We start from the raw sequence: 21,776 nt of genomic DNA, 5'->3' as shown, positions 1-21,776 counted from the left end.
CCAACTTTTTATCTTATTTTTAAAAATCACATGCATGATCCATACATTCATACGTTGCAAAATGTTAAATACTTTGACTTTTTGTTCTCGATACAATTCTTTTTTAATTTATTGAGTAAGTCAAAAGATGAGTGCTAGACTTCCGGTAAACAGTGCATTTTCTCCCAAAAGCTAATTATTAAGGTGAAACAAACAGTAACAATGACAGCAAACAAAACAAACAGAAGAAAACAATTGTGCTAAGGCTCCCAAATGTACAGCATTCCATAAACAGGCCACAGTATACTTGAACCAAACGACCTCTGGTCGGAAGTGAACAGTGTACTGTTTCCCCAGCCCCTTGTTGGTTGATAGCAGTCTACCCATCACCATTTATTTATGCAGACACGTGCATACTTTGTGCAAAGCCTCTTAGGGACCAAAGGAAAATACAAGCTGTAGCCATGGGGTCTCAGAGTCGAACAGGACTGAGTGACTGAACAACAAACAACAGGAAGGTGATAATAGCCACCCAGCCCTCCACCCCAGTCTAAGGCCTAAAATGACCGTGACTGCAAAGCAAGGAGGGAGGACTAGGAGAGAAGGGATCCTGGAAAGAGGTGTGATCTCTGGCCAGGCCGGCCCAGGGCTTAATTCTGACCCCTCTTTTCCCCATTTGGAACAGATTCGGAAGACAGGTGGGTACCCCAGCCAACTCAGGGCCACCCAGAGATGCCACTCTGGAACCTGGCCCCTTGGTAAACCACCCCTGGGACCAGCTTAGGGGCTATGCCCAGTTCCCCTGGTCCAGGGAAGACCTGGGTCTCACTCGGCCTTGGGGGGTAGGGTGGCTAATGCCTCCAAATTGCCAACAGCCCTCTAGAGTGCAGAGGGAGTGGGGCCCGGCGGTCAGGGGCTTGTCAGCTACCAGCACCTGCACCCCGCCCCGCCAGCCAGCCTCTTGGGGGGGGTCGCACTCCCCACCTCCCCTTGAAGCTGGGGTGGAGAGAGGTTAACCCGAGGCAGGCCCTCTGGGAATCCCAGCCAGGCTGATCCTGGCCCCAAAGGCCGCCACGCTGGGGGCAGGACCCCACATCTCCTCCAGAGCTGGACTCTGGCTCCCTGCCGCCCCACCGTGTCCCGTGTCCCGTGTCAGTAGCTGGTCGTACTCGAGGGAGACCCCAGGTCAGCCTCTTTCGAGTTCGTGCACAAGGTCTCTTCTCACCGATTCCCAGCTTCGGAGCCACGAGCCCACGCGCCCACCGCTATGGGCTCAGGCCCGGCGGGCGGAGTCCAAACACACCCAGGCCCCTTGCGCCAGGTCCCCGTGCTGCCTACCTGGTGCCGTCGGAGCCCCGGGAATCGATGCCCGAGCCGCCCGGCGCTGGCCTGGGCTTCGCCGCGTAACCCCTTCGTGGGCGCAGGGCGGGCGCGGGACGAGAGGCGGGTGCGGCCTGGCGGGCGCGGGCGCGGAGGCAGGGCGGGCTCCGGCCGCCGAGGCGGGTTATATGGGCGCGGGGAGGGGAGGCGCCGCGGGGAGGGGTGGCCGCCAGCGTTAGCGCCTTCCGCACCCGGCCGGCGGGAAGGCAGCGCGGGCCTCTCAGCCGTTGGCAGGAGGAGCGCGGGGCGACCGGGCCAGGCTGGGGCCAAGGTTGCCATCCGGCGCTCCGCCCCTCCAGCTGGCCGCGTCCGAGTGGGGGTCCCGAGGCGCGTTCCGCCCCACCTCCTTCCCGCCGCCTTTTGGCGCGCGTCGCCCCTCCCGGCTCCGGCGGGGCCGCCTACCTCCGGCTGGACACGAGCCGGGCGCCGGACCCCTGATGCTGCGGAAACGGGACAGTGGCTCACGGCCGGCTTAGAGGCGCGGGCGCGCGGGCGCGCGGGAGCCAGGGTTGGGGGCAGAGGTGCGGACCCCGTGGCCCGACGCCTTCCTGTCCCCGGGACGCCGCATCTTCCGGGTCTCCGTCCTCCGCCCCCACCGGCGCGGGACCCCTCCGTGCCGGGAGCAGAGGATCCACGGGGCAGGGGAAGGGCTGGGCATCGTAGGAGCGCGGCCACCCAGGTCTGCGGAGTGCGCGCGCTGGCTGTGGCCTACGGCGGGAGCGGGGGGTGGGGGAGATGAAAGTCGCAACCCCGGGACCCGGGATTAAGTGAAGCCGCTCGCTTCCGGGTGGTACTAGCCGGGCTCCTCCGCCCTGGCGGTCTCGCCACCTACATCGCTCACCCAGCCGAGGTCACAGCCCCGCTCCCGCCCCGGTCCGCGTTGTGGATCTGCGGGAATACCCTCTGGACGCTACTCTTTCGGCCCAGCGGAAGATGTGCCCACAGCCCTCGGGGAGTAATACCGAACACAAACATTCCAGGTTCGAAGCCGGCACCTTGCTCCCTCCCCCGGCCACGGCCTCGCGCGCCAGGGGCTGGGTTTCGTTCCGCGTTGCGCACGTACGCGCGGGTGTCCACGGCGACGCGTGGGTAGTGCACTGGGAATTGATTTCTACGCGCAGAGACCCGCTTCAGGCCAAGACTTTCCTAGGGCGCCCACACCTGTGGCTCCATAGACCTGTCGCCCCCGCAGGACAGACGGGGTCTTCAGGGCTCCCACCTAGTCCTAGGGCCTTGGCCGAAGAAACCGACAGGCCGGCGAGTTTTGAACTACTCAAGGCAGCGGGTACCTGCTGTGTGCTGCCTTCTGGTGGTCAACGTTACCTGCCTCAAGGCCACAGGAACCCGCGCGGCAGAGTTGCCCTGTAACTGCTAGCCCCCAGGGCTGGTGCACGGGTCCGCACCTCACCTGGCCCGTCTGGCTGACTGCCACTCACCTTTACTGATCACCTACTGCTTGCCAGTGCGGGGTATGGGGGTTGGGGTACCCAAAGACACACACAGGGTTTGATCTGGCCGGAACAAAAACGGCTGGCACCGCCGAGTAGGACGCCTGCACGCATCCCCTACCCGTTTGTTCTGGGAAGCTGGAGGGGGCTTCCCCAGGGCACAGGCCCGGGCCAGATTCGCGCGAATTAGAGTAGGACCCGGGCCGGGTCTCGGTTCTCAGGACGTAAGAGCTGGGGCGGGTGTCCCGGTCTGCGTGATCTAGAGGCGCCGGCAGGGCCTGGCGGGATCGCGAGGGCGAAGAGAACCAGGAGCCCCTAGTGGGCAAGAGGACAGGCGCGCCCGGGGCGGCAAGCGAGGCCAGCAGAGCCAGCGCCAACGCAGGAGCTCGCTCCAGTCCGTGCCGTGCGGGCTGCGGCGGGCTCTGGTCCCGGCCGTGTTGTTTTCCTCCTCGCCGGTCCGAGCGCAGGTGCGCTAGTGTGATGGGCAAACGGGCGCGCAAGATCCAGGAGCTCTCCGCGCGGTGCAAGCGCCAAATTCGTTCTCTCTTGGATCAGAGAAGCTCCTAATCGCGAAGTAAGGGCCTCGCTGGAAGCATGTTGCCGGACTTAGCCACAAGACAAACGAAGGAAAACGAATATTTATTCATACTCTATGTATAGAATATAATATACGTACTATGCACCATAGTTCATATTTGTGTGTGTGTGTATACGCACACAAGGGCATGTTTGTGTTTGAATTTAACTACATGTAAATAAGCGTTTACAGTAGATATAAATACATGAATATAAATATACAGATACATAGGACGACACATTTTAACTTCAGAAAAGGGGATAGTTTTTAAGCATAGGTGCCATGTAGTATTGGGGAACATATTTATCCTTGAAAATGATTCGTTGTTTATCTAAATTCAGCTGTAGTGCACTTTCTGCATTTTATGTGGCAACCCTAGTTGGAGGGGACTTCCCACAAGCGAGCACAGGCGGAAATCCCGGGTGGGACGAAACACCTTGTCTCCTTTAAAGCGCGGCTGCGCGCGTTGGGCGGGGTAGCGAACTACAAGCCCCACAATGCCGCGCGTCACCCCGGGTTCTGATTGGCTGCGGCCCGCTTCCCGCCCTTCCGTCACTTCCGGTCTCAGAGGGGCGGTTGCGGCTGGGCGGGCCGGCGGGGCTTGGCGGGCCCCCGGGTGTAGCGGCCGCCATGAATTTCTCCGAGGTGTTCAAGCTCTCTAGCCTACTCTGCAAGTTCTCCCCGGACGGCAAGTACCTGGTGAGCGGCCGCCGGGCCTGGGCAGAGGGCGCGCCTTCCGCGAGGAGGCGCGTGTCCGCGAGGGGCGGCGAGGAACCAGGAGGGTGGGGGCGTTCCTGGGGCCCGGATGGAGGTAGCAGGTGTGGGCCCCGGGCAGGTGACCTGGGCAGTGGTTCCGAGCAGGGTACCTGGACACGTGCTGCGTTCTGGGAACCCGGGAAGCTGCCTGCACCTCGGTTTCCATCTGTTAAAAGCAGGTAAAAGCAACACTGTCTTCACAGACTTGAGGACACAAGTGAACGTGGACTCGTTATTGTTGTTCAGTCTCTCAGTCGTGTCCGACTCTTTGTGACCCCCTGGGCTGCAGCCCGCCAGGCTTCCCTATTCTTCAGTATATCAGGAGTTTGCTCAAACTCATGTCCCTCGAGTCAGTGATGCCATGGAACCATCTCATCCTCTGTCATCCGCTTCTCCTGCTCTCAGCTTCAGAATCTTTTCTAATGAGTGGGCTTTTCAAAGCAGGTGGCCAAAGTATTGGAGCTTCAGCTTCAACATCTGTCTTTCCAATGAGTTTTTAAGGTTGATTTCCTTTAGGATTGACTGCCCTCATTTCCTTGTAGTCCAAGGAACTCTAAATCAAGAGTCTTTTCCAACAACACAGCTCAAAAGCATCAATTCTTTGGTGCTCAGCCTTCTTTATGGTCCAGCTCACATCCATACACGACTACTGGAAAAACCATAGCTTTGACTATAAATTGTTGTTTGTAACAAAAGGCAGGTATATAGTCTTGTTGGCTGTAAAACGGTGCAGTGCTGCAGCTAGCTGTTGTCACCTTTTCCAGCCCCCTTCAAGGGTCTCTACCACAGGCCAGATGAATAACTTAGGTAACTAGCATTCTGTGCTCAGATAAAGAGAGTGGTCCACACTCCTGGAATCTGAGTTGCTCATTCTGTGGGTGGCAGAATGGTTCTCACATCACTGAGCTCTCATACATGAAATGTAAGCTTTGTAATATACCAGTATGATCAGTGTGCATTCTCAGAATCTTGGGGGGAAATATGGTGGGTGAGTGATAATTGGCACTGGAAAGACATTAAGGAAAAAAAATGCTTTTTAGAAACTACTTAGTTTCATTAACTGATGCGTCCTGTTTTGTCTTCAGTTTGAGCTTTGTTAACATTCCGTTTATCCTTGAGGATGGATGTGTTAATATCTCAAATTACATGTTTACCTTCTTTATGGAGGTTTTATTCTAAATCACATAGTATGGTATTCAGCTACAAAATGCAAATTTTCTTTAGCTTAAATGGCACCTCAAAAACCTTGGTATACTTTTCAGAATACTCCCCCATAAATTTATGTTTTGGTCATTTTTGAAACTTCCCTGGTGGCTCAGCTGGTAAGGAATCCACCTGCAATGCGGGAGACCTGGGTTCCATCCCTGGGTTGGGAAGATGCCCTGGATAAGGGAAAGGCTACTCACTCCAGTATTCTGGCCTGGAGAATTCCATGGACTATATAGTCCGTGGGATTGTGAAGAGTCTGTGCACAACTGAGTGACTTTCACTCACTGACATGAAACTTCCAGGGAATTATGGAGACAAAGTTTACATTTCCTCATTTAGTTTTGGTACATTTTAGTTTTTACATTCTGATTAAAATTGTGAGCCTAGGTAGTAATGTTACTGGAGCCATGTTCTTCAGAGCTCTATCCTAAATGCTGAGAAAAGTAGGGCCATGTTGCCATTTTTAATATCTTGCGACAGATTTGATAACAGTTTTTCCAAATGTTGCTACAGACATTTCATTTCACCAGCAATTTGTGGTAACTGATAACAGCTTTCAAAGCTACAAAGTGAAAAAATAAGCAGGGACACATATTTGTTCTAATCAGCAGTCCATCTCCCACTCTTCTTTTTCCAGGTGGAACTCATTGGCTTTTTAAAAATGAAGTTCATAAAACAAAAACCCAACAATCCAGTTTGACCTTGATAAGTACCAACATGAGGCAATTAACATTCAGAAGTCAGTTCTTGATTTTTGAATGGTGGTGCACTCTCTGGTTAATAGATAAGTATGATCAGTCATAGAAATCATTTGCTTGGATTTGGATATTATTAACAAATATGGATATAAAGTAACTGTATCTTTAAGAACACTGTATTAAGAGTTAGATGTTTCCAAACTCAGGGTTAGGAATAAGTTAATGGGTGTGTAAGAAACCTCTCAGCCCTCCCTCTATCAGTCCTTTTTCCTCTCACACGACTGCCATACTCAACACTTCTGAAACGTCTGGTCACCTACTCTGTGGGTTTTTCCCCACATCAAGCAGTTCTCCCCAACACCAGCTGGGTGTCCTACAGTTTGACTCAGTTTTGACACTGTCCACCTGGAGAGAGCACAGAGCTCACAGGTGAAGGGTTCAGCCCCACAAGACTGCCCCCCACCTTTCAGACTGCAGTTGAAAGTCCAGGCTGGCTGTAGGCTCCATGACCTCCTCTTTGGGTTCCATTAATTTGCTGGAGTGACTCATAGCGCTCAGAAAAACAGATTTACCATATTATTAAGGTGTGTAATAAAGGAATAGGTGAGCAGGCACATGAAGAGATAAAGAGGGTGAGGTCAGGGGGTCTCAAGTGCAGGAGTTCTGTTCCCGTGGAGCTGGTAAAGAATCCGCCTGCAATGTGGGAGACCTGAGTTCGATCCCTGGGTTGGAAAGATCCCCTGGATAAGGGAAAGGCTACCCACTCCAGTATTCTGGCCTGGAAAATTCCATGGGCTGTATAGTCCATGGGGTCGCAAAGAGTCATACACAACTGAGTGACTTTCACTTACTCACCCTCCCAGGATGTGAGTGTGTTTGCCCACCTGGAAGCTCTGGACCCTGCATCTTTGGGACTTTTTGGAGGCTTCACCACATAGACCTGGGTGATCATTCACTCCATTTTGAGCCGTTTTTGCTAAAGAGAAGAGGAGAGCGGGGCTGAGAATCCAAGCCTCTAATCTTGGCTTGGTCTCTCCCGTGACAGTCCCCCCACCAGGAGCCCACCCAGAGTTGCCTCAGTAGAATAAGAGATGCTCCCGCCCCCCAGGACTTTCCGAGGGTTTCATCAGGAGCCTGTGGCAGGACCTGTGGGCAGACACCAGTGTGTATTATCTGTTCTCTCATCACAGGTAGATGGACATTTATGATGTGTCCTTACACTTGCAGAATTTCAGACCTGTATATTGACTTTCTGTTGGTTTGGGTCCAGGTTAGACACTGAACCAAAGGGAACTGTGTTCCTGGGTCGTTCTCACCGGCAGCCTGGAGCCCCCTCCTCGCGCCTCACACACAGCTTGTTTGCAGGTGGTAGAACCAGAGGGGAGCTAGTTGTTCTCAGAGGGCCTTTTCCCAGTGCCATGTCCTGCTTTAGCATTTGTCACGCAGTGAAGAGAGGAGCAGAAATGACGCCGGTAGAGTTCTGCAGCAATACTTCCTCCTGGGGCTTAACAGCTGGGCACCTGCTTTTACGTTTCCGCTTCATTTTTCTGCTAACTCACCTTTGTTCAGAATAGGCCGTCCACATGGTAAACACAAGACCATCTAGATGGAAAGTGTGTGTGCAGGGAGAGGAGGCAACCATCCTGACTGGAGCGCACGCTGCCGTCCCAAGAGCGCCCTCCTCCAGAGCCCACCCTGCCATGACCTCTCCTCCCCCCCTCCAGGCTTCCTGTGTCCAGTACCGGTTGGTGGTCAGGGATGCGAACACCCTGCAGATCCTCCAGCTATACACGTGCTTGGACCAGATCCAGCACCTCGAGTGGTCGGCTGACTCGCTGTTCATCCTGTGTGCCCTGTACAAGCGGGGGCTCGTGCAGGTACCTCCGGATGGATTGCCCGCCCCCCACCCCCAAGCACAGCCCCCACCCAGGGCCTTGTTCTGTGCCCTTCTGGTATGGAGGAAGGGGCTGCACAGGTCAAAGCCCATTTTCTTTTAACATTATAATAGTGCTCTAATAGTTTAAGTACTTTTAAAAACAAAGAAAGCATGTAAATGTCCTTGATCTGTAACCTAGTTCATTGTGTAACAGAAAGTGTTCAGGAGGCAGCCCAGCTGGTTCCTGTGTTTAGGGAGTGCTGAGATGCGTCTTGTTATAGACCCCACACTTAACTAAGTGAGGTCTCAGACAGCAAAGGGAATAAACCCTTCAAACTACAACAGAGTGACATCACTGAGAAGTGTGATGCAACCCAGGACCCGTCCTTCATCCAGAAGGATTCTGAGAGTTTGCCCATCTTTGCCTCCATGCAGCTCATGGCCAGTTGTTCTTAAGCCTGCGTAGCAAACGGATTCATCTCTTTTGTGAGTCCAGGTGTGGTCCTTGGAGCAGCCAGAGTGGCACTGCAAGATAGACGAGGGGTCGGCGGGGCTGGTGGCCTCCTGCTGGAGCCCTGACGGGCGCCACATCCTCAACACGACAGAATTCCATGTGAGTGGGTGCCCCAAATACCTGCCTCAGCCACAGGACGGTCACCCCTCACCCCTTGTCCTCATCACTTGGGAGCATTGGAGTGAGTGGTCTAGCGGGGAGGATGTATGTCAGAAGTGGTTAGAGGATTATAAGCCCATGAGTGTTGTTATATAATCTTTTTGCCCAGTTTTAATGAAAAAGAGGTTTTTAAAAAGAACATCTCAAATTATATCTTTAAGGATTTAGACAGGTCCTTTAATTCAACGATAGAAAAGAACTTATGTGATGCAAAGAGCCAACTTGTTGGAAAAGACCCTGATGCTGGGAAAGATTGAGGGCAAGAGGAGAAGGGGGTGACAGAGGATGAGATGATTGAATGGCATCACTGAGTCAATGGACATGAGTTTGAGCGAACTCAGGGAGATAGTGAAGGACAGGGAAGTCTGGTGTGCTACAGACTGTGGTGTCTGCAGAGTTGGACACGACTTAGCAGCTGAGCAACAACAATGCACGAATTTACAACTGAACAACAACAATGCATGAATTTACATGTTTCCCTGGAGACATCTGATCTGTGTGTCTCTAACCTCCTCATTCGTTTGCTCTTCAAGCCTTGGGCTCCCTCGGGATGCAGGACCCTGGGCAGGAGCTCTGAGTGGGAAGAAGAACCTTTGAAATCCAACCGCAGATCAGAGACAGCTTGGGTGGTGTGCCTGTGCCTCCCAAACACATCGCATCAGGGGACTGTGGGGTGTTCAGGTGCACTGGTCCTTCATTGGCACAGCTTCTTCCAGCCCCTGCGTGTGACGTGCCTGCAGTGGGTCCCCCAAAAATCCTCTGCAGAGCCTCCACTTGGACAGTCGAGCCACTTCCTGTCCCTGCCGGCCCCAGGCCCAGCCACCTGGCGAGGCAGAGCCACTCACCCCCTTCACTGCTTCAGGAGACTGGCGGGCATCTTGTGTGGCTTTCTCTCCTAGATGTGTTTCTCTGAGAAACATTTTTAGGTTCGCTACTATATGAAAACTTTGACTGTAGCACCCCTGGCTCGTTATCCCAGGGCATGCCTTCCTGGTCCCCTGGATGCTGTAGCCTCCAGCAATACTGGACCCTCCATGGGCTGCTGTGCCTGCAATAAAGCTTAATGTATCAGGCAGAAAGGGGTGCTGATTGTACTTTGAACTAAAGTGCACTTATATTTAACTTTGTGTCACTCAGATAATATTGTCACAAAATGAAAATCAAACACCAAGCGCATTAAATTTAACAACTGTGGGAGTTCTCTGGTAGTCCAGTGGTGAGGACTCAGCACTTTGACCTCCGTGTCCTGGGTTTGATCCCTGGTTGGGGAGCAAAGATCCTGCAAGCCACGTAGCACCGCCAAAACAAAAAACTTAGCAATCGTAGATGTGAGTTTGACACACTTCTTCAGACAGAAAACACCCCGGGACTCCTGATACTTTTACTTCAGTAAATCTCTTGTTTGGGTGCAGGCAATCTGGCTTATGACTCGCAACAGTCTTTCTGAGAATGCTAAGTTATGCTGTTTCCTTTCTCTTCCTCCACCTTCCTCGGCAGCTGCGGATAACTGTCTGGTCCTTGTGCACAAAGTCCGTGTCCTACATCAAATACCCTAAAGCTTGTCAGCAGGGTGAGTTGTCAGAGCTACTCAGAGGCCATTTCTCTGTAGCTGTTTGGGGGTTTTGAGACCTTTTTATCCTGGAAAATTTCAAACACAGACAAAAGTAGCCTCAACTGTATTTCAGTTCATAGCCAATCTTTTTTCTCCGTACCCACCCCTCCCCCTGACCATTTTAAAGTACATCCCAGATCTCCTAGTACTTCTCTGTAAACCTTCCCCTACCTGTGTCTCCAGAAGACCAGGGCTTCCCTGTTCTGTGATCACAACGACTAGAGAGAATGTTGTTTAACAGATCTCAAAGAAGGGTTTACATGCAAATCCTGTACGTCTGTCACAGAGCTGGGTGTCAGATCTTTCTTGTTCACATCAGTCCCGGGACCCCACCCCACACAGCAGATTTTGAACTGAATCCTCCGTTGACTTAACTCTGAGCTCTGTAGAGGGGAACAGTGACCTATCCCATCCAGACATCTCAGAGGAGGGACGAAGGGCGTGTGTCCACTGTGCCCTCAGGGAACCCCCCACACACGTTTAACTGAACCCAAGAGCTCGTTGACGCCCCCCTCCCGAATCATGAAATTACGTGATTGTCTTCTAGTTAATAAACAGAAGGAAGCGTCACACGATTTGAGAGGTTTTTTGGTTCTTTCTCTTGCCATCAGTGGCTTGAAGCTCACATGTGATTGAAATGCAATTGTTCATTTATTTTTTGTTTTCATAGTTTGCATGTTAGTGTCTCTCCAGACGACACACATGCTTCGCGGTGAAACAGCAGCTCTGTCACTTAGGTGCTCTCTTGAGGTGTGAAGTGTGGCTGAGGACTCAGTTCACCGATGTGGACCTGGAAGGGACAGTCTGACATTTCAGCCAGATTCTCACCTTAAATTGACTCCTTCCAAATTTAAATTCAAAAGTAAAAATAGGCACTGTGGTGACGAGCCTGCGTTGACCCAGTTGAGCTTCTTGCAGTTGATTTCCTAATAATACAGCATCCCGTAGGGCTCCACACTTCCCAGTAACATTCAGGGGCTCATCGGGGCTCAGGGCGCCCTGTGTGTCTCACAGGTTCTCTGTACATCAGAAGCCTGATCGAGGGTGTGGGGACTCTTCTTCGTGTGCCCATACTCTGCCGCAGACTCGGGGTCTGTGTGCTGCATCCCCTCTTCAGACCTCTGCCTTCTCTCTCTCCTAATGTGAAAACCACTGCTTCTTGATCCCAGGACCTTTCCCTCTTCTCAGCAGGAATAACCTTCACCAGGGACGGCCGCTACCTGGCGCTGGCAGAGAGGCGGGACTGCAGGGACTACGTGAGCATCTTTGTCTGCAGTGACTGGCAGCTGCTACGGGTGAGGCGCACACCCAGGAGCACCGTGACCCTGGGGCGGGGGTGGGGGCAGAGGTACGTTCTCGAAGATCCCAGGGGCTCTTCCGGATGGTGTGAGAAAGACAACTCCATGTTTTCAAAGGTGGGTGCTGCCTCTTACCCCGTGGCACACACACAGGCAGGTGTTCACAGGATCCGGTGAGACTATGTGGGCTCACAGGGTGTTAGCAGTTAACAGTCCCCCAGATGGGAGCCGCCAGGCTTCTTCTTGGCTCAGTGGTATTAACATCTGTGTGCCCACATCAGGAGGAGGAATGAGGTGCAGGTTAATACTGACCACATGCCTGGACAGGCAGGAGGCTGCCAGGCACAGACACCCAGGGCTGGGCTGGATCCCGGATGCTGTCGGATGGCGGCCTCCTTGACCAGGGCAGCGATGTCCTGGGACAGTCTCCCCTGAGCTGATTTTAAAGGTGTGAGACTCAGCCGCACAGAGGCGTGAGCCACATCGCGGCTGCATGTTGCTCGGCCTGTCATGGCAGGAGGACACAGTTGTAGGTGTTTCTGCCCATGGCTAGATGAGGAGATTAAATACTGACTGTGTTAACGCATCAGGTGTGATAGACGTTCGTGTATTTGTTGAAGAAAATGTTCTCAATGTCGTCTGTTCCCCTCCGTCCACCTGGGAAGCACTTTGACACGGACACTCAGGACCTGGCAGGGATCGAGTGGGCCCCCAACGGCTGCGTGCTGGCCGTCTGGGACTCCTGCCTGGAGGTAGGGAACCCGCTCGGGACCCTCTTTCTTCTTGTAGCACTGTTGTCTGTGTTTCTCACGCTCTCCAAATGCCTCAAGCTTGAACTCTGCGTTTTTCAGAATTGGAGCTGAGGAGCTTTTATTACAAGTCTTTAGGTTTAAGACCCAGCTTCCCCTTTTCCACAACGTTCTCTCTGCTTCTCCGGTACCGTCCCCATCTCCACTTCCCACCACTGTGGAGGAGGGCAGGGTACCTGCCCAAGTCTCATTCCCCTGGGGTGGCTGCCTCGCATGCCACAGGTTCAGTAATGCCTTCACTGTCTCTGCAGTACAAGGTCCTGCTCTACTCTCTGGATGGCCGGCTGCTGTCCGCCTTCTGTGCTTACGAGTGGTCCCTGGGCATCAAGTCCGTGGCCTGGAGCCCCAGCAGTCAGTTCCTGGCGATCGGGAGCTACGATGGAAAGGTGGGAGGGGGCCTGTGGGGCAAAGCCCACACACAGCCACCGCCCCGGAGGCTCTGACCATGTGGTTCCCCCCAGGTGCGGATTCTTAACCACGTGACTTGGAAAATGATCACGGAGTTTGGGCATCCTGCAACTGTTAGTAAACCCAAAATAGTAAGTCTGGAAGTGTGTTTGAGGAAGGGATAGAAAGCTGCTCTTTCACTTTACACTATCAGTGTAAGTGATACAGGGGCTCACGTCCCCACGACCTTCTGATGCTGAAACGTTCCAAATGCAGACGTTCCCTTGGCCCTTGTTTCTCCTGCCATGTGTCCAAAGGGTCCCAAGTGGTGTCCTTCCCAGCCTCCTCCACCCCCAGCCCCACGACTCTGGGACCATCTCCTGCTCTAGGCCAGGCAGAGATGAGCAGGCGACTTCTTCCCTATGGAGCCTTCCCCGGGAGGATAGGAAGGCTGCCTGCCAAGGGGCCCCGGGGTGGACCTTGGGAGGAAGTAGTGCAGGGTCTGGGGAAGAGCGATTCAGGCATTGTGAACAGAACAGCAGTGCAGAGGCCCTGAGGAGGGCACAAGCTCTGTTTATTCAGCAGGTGCCTGACAGGGTGCAGGAGACCGTAGGGACCCAGACAGACAGCCTTTCTCGGGGTGGGAACAGTGGGAATGAGGGCAGACACCCCAGCTTTGGGGCAGGGATGGCAGGGACGGTGGCAGACACCCTGGTGAGTTGCCCACAGGTGAGGGACCCAAGTAAGATGTGGGGTGAGGAGGAAGCAGTGGATGGGCCGCTATACAGCCCTGGGGTCTGGGTGGGTTTCTGGGGAGCCTGTGAGTGGGCGGATGTCCCGACAAGGGCAGTGACTGGAGGACCCACTGGAGGTGCAGGAGTGGGACTGACCTGAGGCCTTGCAGGGTTCGCTTCAGGTCCTTCACCCCACGCCGTTCGCCCTTCCCATCTGGCCTCTGCTGACACGTGCCCCCACCCTGTCCCATCTGTCACCTGTCTCTACTGAAATGCTGGCTGCAGGCGGGACCTCGTGGAGAAGGTCCAGGAGGGCACAGTGAGGGACCACGGCCACACGTGCTTACCATCACACGTCTCTCTTCCAGGTGGTGTACAAGGAGGCCGAGAAGAGCCCGCCCCTGGGCCGCCTGGCCTTCCCTCCGCCCCGAGCAGCAGCTGGGCCCCTGACATCCTCAGAAAGCAAATGTGAGCGGCTCGGCCAGTGGTGCCGCCCTTGTCTTCCTCCCTTTCGTTTCTTTTCATTATGAGAAAAAGCCCTCTCAGTCCAGGGAGACTCCAGATACTCCCTTTTTTTCTTTCAATCCTTTTCCTCTCCGGCGATACCTGGTGGACAACGTCCTCAACCGAGAGCCAGGAGGCTGCCTGGGCTCTGGCTCCGTGGATTGAATACATGCCCTGGGACTCCTGATTGTCGGCTGGTCCTGAGAGCAACTTTTTTTTAATGAACGCTGACCTTTCCTTGGGTGAACGGGAGGCCATCAGAGGACTCAGGGAGGAGCTGCAGCTGCATCTGGGGCACAGAGGTCACTCGTGGTTCAGTTTTATCATCCATAAAATGGGAGTAATTGGCTGGCCACCAGGCCCTGCAGTGTCGCCTGGCCTGTCACAGCTCTGGAACCACAGTCTCGCAGGGGAGGGCAGGCCAGGTTCCCGCACAGCCCTGCCTTCTGTCAGATCCCGCCTGCCCCTGCTGTCACGTGTCCTCTTCGCCCCGCGGGTAGTTATGGTCAGCTCCTCTCCCGTTGCGGGCAGCACTGCAGACCCTGGCCGCTCACCCACGGGGAGACTCAGGGCACTCTCTTTTCCCGCCCAGACGAGATTGCCTCGATGCCGGTCTCCTTACAGACCCTAAAGCCAGCCGCTGACAGAGCCAACCCCAGGATCGGCGTCGGGGCACTGGCCTTCAGTCCTGACAACTACTTCCTGGCCACGAGGAACGGTCAGTGGCCCGTCCCGTGTGTTTGCTGTCCCCCCATCAGCCTCCTCTGGGGCTCGGGCCTCCTGCTCTCGCTTCTGCCTCTGCTGGCAGGGTGGACGTCCTGCAGCGGTAGTGCCTGGGGCCCATCGCTCCATCAGAGCAGCAGATGCTCAAGCCCAAGCCTCCACGCCCTCTGCTCCATGTTGGGGAAAGAGCAGGGCTCCAGGCCTACAGGATATGCCCCCCTCCCCCTCCCCCACCCCGCCCTGCGACCCTGGGGAAGGTGGGCATCCTCACTGGTGAAGGGTTGGGGGCTGGAGCAGAGCAGCAAGGGGTGAACGTGAGCCTGGGTGCCCCTTTCTCCTCAGACAGCGTCCCCAACGCCGTGTGGATCTGGGACATCCGGAAGCTGAGACCGCTGGCGGTGCTGGAGCAGCTGTGCCCCGTGCGCACCTTCCAGTGGGGCCCACAGCAGCCCCGGCTGGCCATCTGCACAGGGGGCAGCAAGGTGTACCTGTGGTCGCCGGCGGGCTGCGTGTCGGTGCAGGTACCCGGGGAAGGTGAGCGTGGGCAGGGACATAGGCAGATTCTCTGGGGAGGTACCTGCCTGTGAACCTCGGGGCCCGCTTGCTGAACTTTGGGACTCCAGCTGGGTCACCCTGGGACTCGGGTCTCCCCTAACCTCTGGCCACCTGTCTTCTCCAGGTGACTTTCAGGTGCTCTCCCTGTGCTGGCATCCAAGCGGGGACTCTCTGGCCCTTCTCAGCAAAGACCACTTCTGCCTCTGCTTCCTGGAGATGGAGGAAGGGGTGCATACGGCCTTTGGGCAGCGGGGTGACTGCACATAGGACCCAGGCATGGTCAGGCCCAGGTGGCACGCATTGGCCATGAGACAGGAGCAGAGCGTCTTGGGCGAGTTTTCCTTCCAGGGCTCAGAGGAAAGGTTTTGCTTTCATTTTGCTATAGCAACGTGTTTTTGTAAATATGTATGGAATAAACTGTAAACTTTTGTTATTTAAAATAAATATTTGTTCATTTATAAGATGGCTAATGCTTACTTTCTTAAAAGGTTTAAGTCACAGGAAAGTCTTCCAGGTCAGTTTTAAGTTTGGGGTTCACTTGTCTTAGGGGAAGTAACTAGCCCAAGTGGCCAGTCCCCCACCCCACCCTCGACACAGGACCGTTTCTGCATGGAACCTCTGTTCCATCCCTGAACACTCTGAAGCAGGGCCTGTGTGTCACGTGGGCCTGTGCTGGAGCAGAATTGGAGGCCGGGGCTGTGGGTCCCAGGGTAGCTCAGTTAAGGTCAGGTCTCTGCAGGGAGTGTCCACCTGGAATGATCCAGGTGCTTCAGGCAGTCGGCCAGGGCTGAGAAGGACACTGGAGGAATAAAGGTTCTTCACCCTGGGCAGAGGCTGGACGGTGGGCATCACCCCTGTGGCTGTGAAGGAAGTGGGCTGTGCAAATCCCCGCAGTGCACATGGCTGGGGTCAAATCCAGTGCGGAGAACACCTCGGCTCTAAGATGTGCTCACCAAACAAGACTGTTTCTTGGTTGTTGAGCCTATTCTAAAAAAGGAATGACACTCACTGGATTCTAAATGTCTTTACTAGAAGACCAAAAGCAAAAGCTCAAGACCCAGGCAGAGTTGTAAGGCAGCCTTTCAACGTGGACAGGCCTCTGCATTAGGATCGTCACATCCATGCCGACTAGAGCTCTGCCAGCCTGGGCAGTGAGAAGGAAGGAACGTGGGGGCAGCAGTCAGACCGCTGTGGATGGGCAGGGGCAGTGAGCAATGACTGCCCATGGGCTGGGGTCTGCATGGAGCAGAAGGAACTGAGGTGGGGCGGGCTGCTTCAGGAGACTCTAATATGGTTCCTTTCTGAAAGCGCTTCCTTAAAGGCAAATTAAGCAATTCCTTTTTAAAACATGACAGGACAAACCTAACAGAGATGTCAACATTGTGTGCAATGAACTTACCAATGTGACTTTCTCAAACAAATGACTTGTCTTAAAATGATTTTCTGGGAAGCTTTTTGGGTGGGCCTGAGAAAGACACCCATCAGTATTATTCACACAATATAGATAAATTTTAGAAGTGTGACTTTAGGTCAAGCACACGTTTCCACAAAAGCAACAGTCCATTCAGGAGCTTGTAAGGCAGGCCAACTTTCGCTGAGCTGGTGGTCTGCTGGCTTCTTCCATATTAGCTTTAAGAAGATGGATTAAATATCAAAATGCAAAATTGGACACCAACTGTACACATACTTGCAACCACAGGCACTGGGTCCCAGGCACGTCCCTGGATGGAGTGAACTACGCAGCTAATCACGCGACGTTTATTGTTAACATGCTCCAGGGCTTGGGGGGAGGGACCGTGGGGAGCCGAATGGAGACACTGGGGACTCAGAGATTGAGATCCTGGCCAGGATGCTGACAGGTTCCCTCTGCTGTGTCTGGAGCTCGCGTGACCATCTGTCCAGTATCCAGCTACAGTATTCGGTCCACCTGACTGCACTCGTGGTGCCCAGGTCCCTGAAAGTAGGGGGCCTGGACCCTGCCAGCAGAAGTGGAGCTGGGCCAAGGTCTGTAACTCCCAGAGTCCTGCTGGCTGCCTCTCCTGGCAAGAGCCCCATGTGCAGCATCTAGAAGCCGATCTTGCCTCTGGTCATGGAGTAGCCCAGCTTGGCCTCGTTGTTGATGAAGGACATGAGCCCCACATAGGTCTCAATGAGGAGTGGACACTCTAGGACCAGCACGCCGCCCTCCTGGCCTGGCAAAGGACTCTCCTTCTGGGCTTTCTTGACAGCTTGGATTAACAGAGCCTTGAAACCATCCAACTGCAAAGAGAGAAAACATGGAGTCTGAGCAGACAATCTGCACGAGGTCCCCCACCCCTGGACGAGAGGCCTTCCCAGCCACACCTAGCGGCCCATGGGCTCACCTCCTGCGTGTGGCTCTCACCTCTGCGCTCACCCATGATGGACAACAGCTAGTCCTCACAGACCTCCCTCTTCCACTTGAAGTTTTGCCATGGTGACCTACCTTGTCCTCCCCACCACCCACCAGGCAGGCAGCAAGCCAAGGTACGTGGCTGGAAGGGGGGGGCCTGTCCCCAGTCCCGGACCCCATGCTCATCACTCCCAGGCCTCCACTCCTGCTGAGTGCACAGCCTGCCCAGCTCTAGCAGGGGTGGGGGTCGGCTGCTACACCCTGAAGCTCTTCTGGGCCCTTCTCCAAAATGACCACAGCCACCAGGGCCACATCACACCACACTGACCAGTACCCACTTACCACACAGGGCTATCTAAACGTAAGTTAACTAAAGTTTTTAAAAATTTAAAAGTTTACTTTCTCAGTTTAGCTGCCGTTCAAGTGCTCAGCAGCCCCATGTGGCCACTGTACTGAGCAGTGTAGGCCTGGAAGATGACTGTCCTCACTGGGCAGCGCTGCCGCCGCCATCCGTGTCCTTACTTGGCACAGAGAGGCTGTCTTCTCGTCCACACCAGCCATCGGGTGTTCTATGAACGTGGTATATGGCACACTGGTGGACCACGGGTTCCATCTGCTGATGAAGGACGGGCGGCTCTGCTTGTCCCACTGGATGCGAATCCCAAAGCCTTCTCGCCTGCAGGGTCAGAAGACAGGGACCAGACTTCACAGGCAGGGCCGCGCCCCAGAGCACCTGTTTGGTGCTGGGTGTGGGAACAAAAAGCGGTCCCACCGGTGAAGACGAGACTGATGATGGCCGTTTCACAACAGCCAAGGACCTGCAGGTCTGGACAGAAATGGCACGTCTAATAACAACAGCTTTCAGCACTTTAAGACAGGATAAACTGAGTACACTTAGTTAAGCTCATCTTTACACTAATAAAGTTTAACATGTAGTGCTCTAACTAACCAAATAATGCTCTTCCAACTTCAAATCCTTTTTTCCAGAATATTTTATTGTTGTTTAGAATTCTGAACTTATCTTCCTGAATCTCCTACCCAAATCTCTACATCAAAACCCTAAAATTTACCATTTAATTCAACTGAGTATATTCATGTCTAGGTTTCCCATATTTCAGAAAGTTCCCTAACAGATGAAGATCAGCTCTTGAAAGTTGGCCATTAAACATTTCCAAATTTAATCTTTAATAATATCTGTAAATCAAAGTGATGTGCTACCTTTTTCTTTTAAAAATTAACCACAACAGGGCTCGACATGACAGCTGCCCTGAGTTCACTCTTATCTGAAGAATACCTGTGTCAGGCCTATGTTAATGTACCCTGAATTCATTTACTACAAGCCTAATAGCTGTCTCTTGTGCCAGAATCCCTTTTAATGCATCCTGCTGGGCACAAGTCACCCGTGTCTATTCTAAACTCTACTGATATTAAAGCAAGACGTCCACTGGGGCCTGGTTTTGGAAGGGCCGTTGAGGAGGCCCTGGAGAGGGGCTCTCTGCTGAACAGACTTACTTGTTGAGCGATTTCGGGGGAAACTGGAATTCTCCGTAGGAGATGGTGTCCACCGCGTTTAAGGCCACCCTGACCACCTGCTGGCACTGCAGGCTGATGAAGTCGTATTTGCAGATGAGGAGCGCCTGGTCGGTGACGAGCACCAGCCGCTCCTTTTCGTTGTTCCAGTGATCAACCCTAGGGGCGGCAGCGGTCACCTCGGCGCTGCGGAGCGCACAGGTGCCCGGGCCCCTCCCCATGGCGCGCCCCCTTACTCGGTCAGCAGCCACACCCCCTGGATGTCTCCGTCCTCCACGGGCCGGACCACTACGCGGATCTCCTCCACCGCCTGCTCGATGGTGCCGGGCTGCGCAGAGCGGGCGGAGCGGAGACGGAGGTCGTCAGACGTTCCTTCCACTCGCCCGCCCCGCCCCCACAGGCCCACGCCTTCTCCCGCCCCCGCCCCCACCCCCAGCCTCACCCGGAACACGAAATACTCCTTGACGCGGGCGCGGCGCGTGGGGTCGTGGACGCTGAGCGGCCACAGCGTCTGCCGCAGCGGCGTGCCCGCCCCCGGACGCCCCCCACCGCCGCCGCCGCCGCCGCCGCCACTGCCACTGCCCGGCCCGACCTCCTCGCCGGCCGCCAGCAGCGCCGTGGGGCTCGTGCCAGCCGAGTCCACCGAGTCCCGCAGCTGCAGCATCACGCCGCCAGTAGCCGAGCGACACCGGACCGTACCCGAGGCGGCCGCCGCCGCACCCTCCACCTCCGCTGGACCCTCAGCCCCGCGCCGGGGCCCGCCGCGATTGGCTCCGCCTCGCCAGTCCCGCCTCAGTCTCTGCCCCTCCCGTCCCCCCTCCGGTCCTGACGATTGGCTCTTCCCCCAGATGTCTTTCACGATTGGTCCTGCCCGCCGCCGTTCACAATCGCTCCCGCCCCTCACTGGGCCGGAAGCGCAGGCCGCGCGCACGCCCACTTCCTGTTTACGCGACCGAGGAGGGGTAGGGCCTAGGCCGGTTGCCAAGGCGACACGGAGGGCCGGCTGGAGAGGGTTCCTACCGCACATCGTTCACGCTTCTCTATTCATGTTCGGCTGAAGTGCAGCGGCCCTCCGGGGAGGGACTCCGGCCCTTGCCCAGCGTGACCGCCCCCTGGACGGTCACCCAGAGCTGACAACTTCTCTGGACGCGCCTCACGCCCTAGACGACCGCTCCCTGGATGCGGACCCCTGATGTGGGAGACCACTTCCCTGGTCACACCTCCTGCCCGGGGTGACTGCCGCCTGGACGCGCCCCCACTCGGGGTGACTATCCCCTGGATTAGCTCTGCCCCACCCAAGGGTCTGCATTGCACAGCAGGGGGAGCACGGGCTTCGGGGACAGGAGGAGAGGAGGCCGGCTGAGCAGAGCCCCTTCCGGAGCGCCTCCGCCTTTCTGACCGCGGGTTCAGGGATAGAGCAGCGCGGACATGGCCCCCAGCGCTGTGTTAAATGCAGACGTGCTCCCCGCGGCCTGGGAAGCAGAGCTCCGACCCTGCACCACTGAAGGGAACACGGTGGAGGCACCGGGCGTCGTTACTCCATTGAGGGCCGAACCAGTGTTCATTGCTGCCGCTCTGGCTTGTCCTCCGGAGAGTTAGATGTGTTCTTGCCCTGAGTGATCTTGCCTGCGGCTAGCGACACCCTGGGCATCTGCAGTCCCTGCCGGGGACCTCAGCTCCCTGGTCTTGGCGCCCACAGGCCCCAGGGCAACCTCATCTCCGTCCACCTTGCCCCATTGTCTTGGAAACCCAAGGGCTGCAGCCACGACAGTTTACTGCTGCTCCCAAATGTCAGCACCTGTGATCCTGACCTGGTTGGTCACTTTGTCCTTCCACTGCCTGTAGTCACGCCTCCAACTGCTCCCCTCACCCCCAAAGGCTTCTTGCCTCAATCCTGCTGTGTCCATCCTCTGATATTGAGGTTTAGCGCCCCCTCCCCAGGAGACACTGCCATTAACGATACTCACTGCTAGTTCTTTGCTGTGTCATACAGTCACCTACTGTGTGTGTGTCCTGTGTATAATTCACTTGTGTTTGTTAGGTCATCCTGTGTGTGTGTGTATATGTGTGTGTGTGTGCACCCATGCACACGCTCATATCCTATTAGGAAATTTCAAGAAACCAGCCCTTGGCATATGACCGCACTTTGGGGTTTATAACCCCCAAATTCACAATCCTTTGAATTTCACAAGAGCCCAGGGAGGTAACCCCTCTTTTGTACACGTGCTGCAGTTGGAGAAGCAAGTCTGGAGAATGCCGCTCAGGTGCCTGGGGCCGCATAGCTGGCATAGCCTGGCTGGTCAGCCATGGCCCTCTGGCTCTGCAGACTCAGATGAGCTCCTGGGCTGTGAAGGATTCCAGGGTGGCTGGCCTTCCTTCCCAGGACATCTCTCGAGGTTAAGGGGGGGTCACCAAGCTGTCCACACGGCAGGTTCTCGGCAGCCCCTCACCACTCCACCTGAACATTATCATCCACAGAAGCAGGAGGGATGAAAATACCACAGATGCTGAAATACTAACAGCTTTGGTCTTCACTTCCTGGGAAGACCGAGGGCTCAGAGAGGGCTGAGTGTACAGAGATAGAAAGGGCTTCTAGCCCCGCCAGCCTGCTGAGATGGTGTAGGGACAGCCACTGCTGCCCCTGGGGGACCAGGGGC

At 55.1% G+C, this 21,776-nt stretch overlaps 3 protein-coding genes across 22 annotated transcripts in view; 1 reads left to right on the top strand and 2 right to left on the bottom strand.

Moving 5' to 3' along the window:
• The window catches only part of TP73 (tumor protein p73), a 75,188-nt gene extending 72,815 nt beyond the window's left edge, over positions 1-2,373 (bottom strand). The window contains exon 1 of one of the 4 annotated variants that reach the window (XR_014054624.1): positions 1,762-2,373. The gene's annotated coding sequence lies outside the window, so the exon portion shown is untranslated. Of the gene's footprint in view, positions 1-1,317 lie in introns of all 4 variants that reach the window. The other 3 variants (XR_014054623.1, XM_081493111.1, XM_081493110.1) reach the window with 3 other exon arrangements.
• A 1,577-nt stretch (positions 2,374-3,950) lies between these two features.
• WRAP73 (WD repeat containing, antisense to TP73) lies at positions 3,951-15,679 on the top strand. 16 transcript variants are annotated; one of them, XM_081493120.1, is made up of 12 exons: positions 3,951-4,083; positions 7,772-7,924; positions 8,420-8,536; positions 10,094-10,166; positions 11,400-11,503; positions 12,172-12,258; positions 12,567-12,701; positions 12,777-12,836; positions 13,805-13,904; positions 14,533-14,658; positions 15,006-15,184; positions 15,343-15,679. In XM_081493120.1, the coding sequence occupies exons 1-12, from the start codon at positions 4,015-4,017 to the stop codon at positions 15,526-15,528; spliced, it is 1,389 nt and encodes a 462-aa protein (XP_081349246.1). In that variant the 5' UTR covers positions 3,951-4,014; the 3' UTR covers positions 15,529-15,679. The 16 variants fall into 16 exon arrangements, with proteins under 16 accessions (XP_081349246.1, XP_081349250.1, XP_081349244.1 ...); XM_081493124.1 differs by having other exon boundaries at positions 15,006-15,197; XM_081493118.1 differs by having other exon boundaries at positions 12,777-12,854.
• A 1,283-nt stretch (positions 15,680-16,962) lies between these two features.
• On the bottom strand, positions 16,963-19,872 carry TPRG1L (tumor protein p63 regulated 1 like). 2 transcript variants are annotated; one of them, XM_081493133.1, is made up of 5 exons: positions 19,562-19,872; positions 19,356-19,447; positions 19,102-19,278; positions 18,112-18,265; positions 16,963-17,477 (listed from the first exon to the last, which is right to left on the bottom strand). In XM_081493133.1, the coding sequence occupies exons 1-5, from the start codon at positions 19,781-19,783 to the stop codon at positions 17,283-17,285; spliced, it is 840 nt and encodes a 279-aa protein (XP_081349259.1). In that variant the 5' UTR covers positions 19,784-19,872; the 3' UTR covers positions 16,963-17,282. The 2 variants fall into 2 exon arrangements, with proteins under 2 accessions (XP_081349259.1, XP_081349260.1); XM_081493134.1 differs by having other exon boundaries at positions 19,712-19,872.
• Positions 19,873-21,776: the final 1,904 nt, after the last annotated feature.

Source organism: Giraffa tippelskirchi, chromosome 5 (assembly GCF_054371585.1).
Source record: "Giraffa tippelskirchi isolate mGirTip1 chromosome 5, T2T-mGirTip1v1.2.pri, whole genome shotgun sequence".
Lineage (NCBI taxonomy): Eukaryota > Metazoa > Chordata > Mammalia > Artiodactyla > Giraffidae > Giraffa > Giraffa tippelskirchi.
The sequence above is the reverse complement of the archived record's forward strand: the minus strand, read 5'-3'. Positions and strand labels throughout refer to the sequence as shown.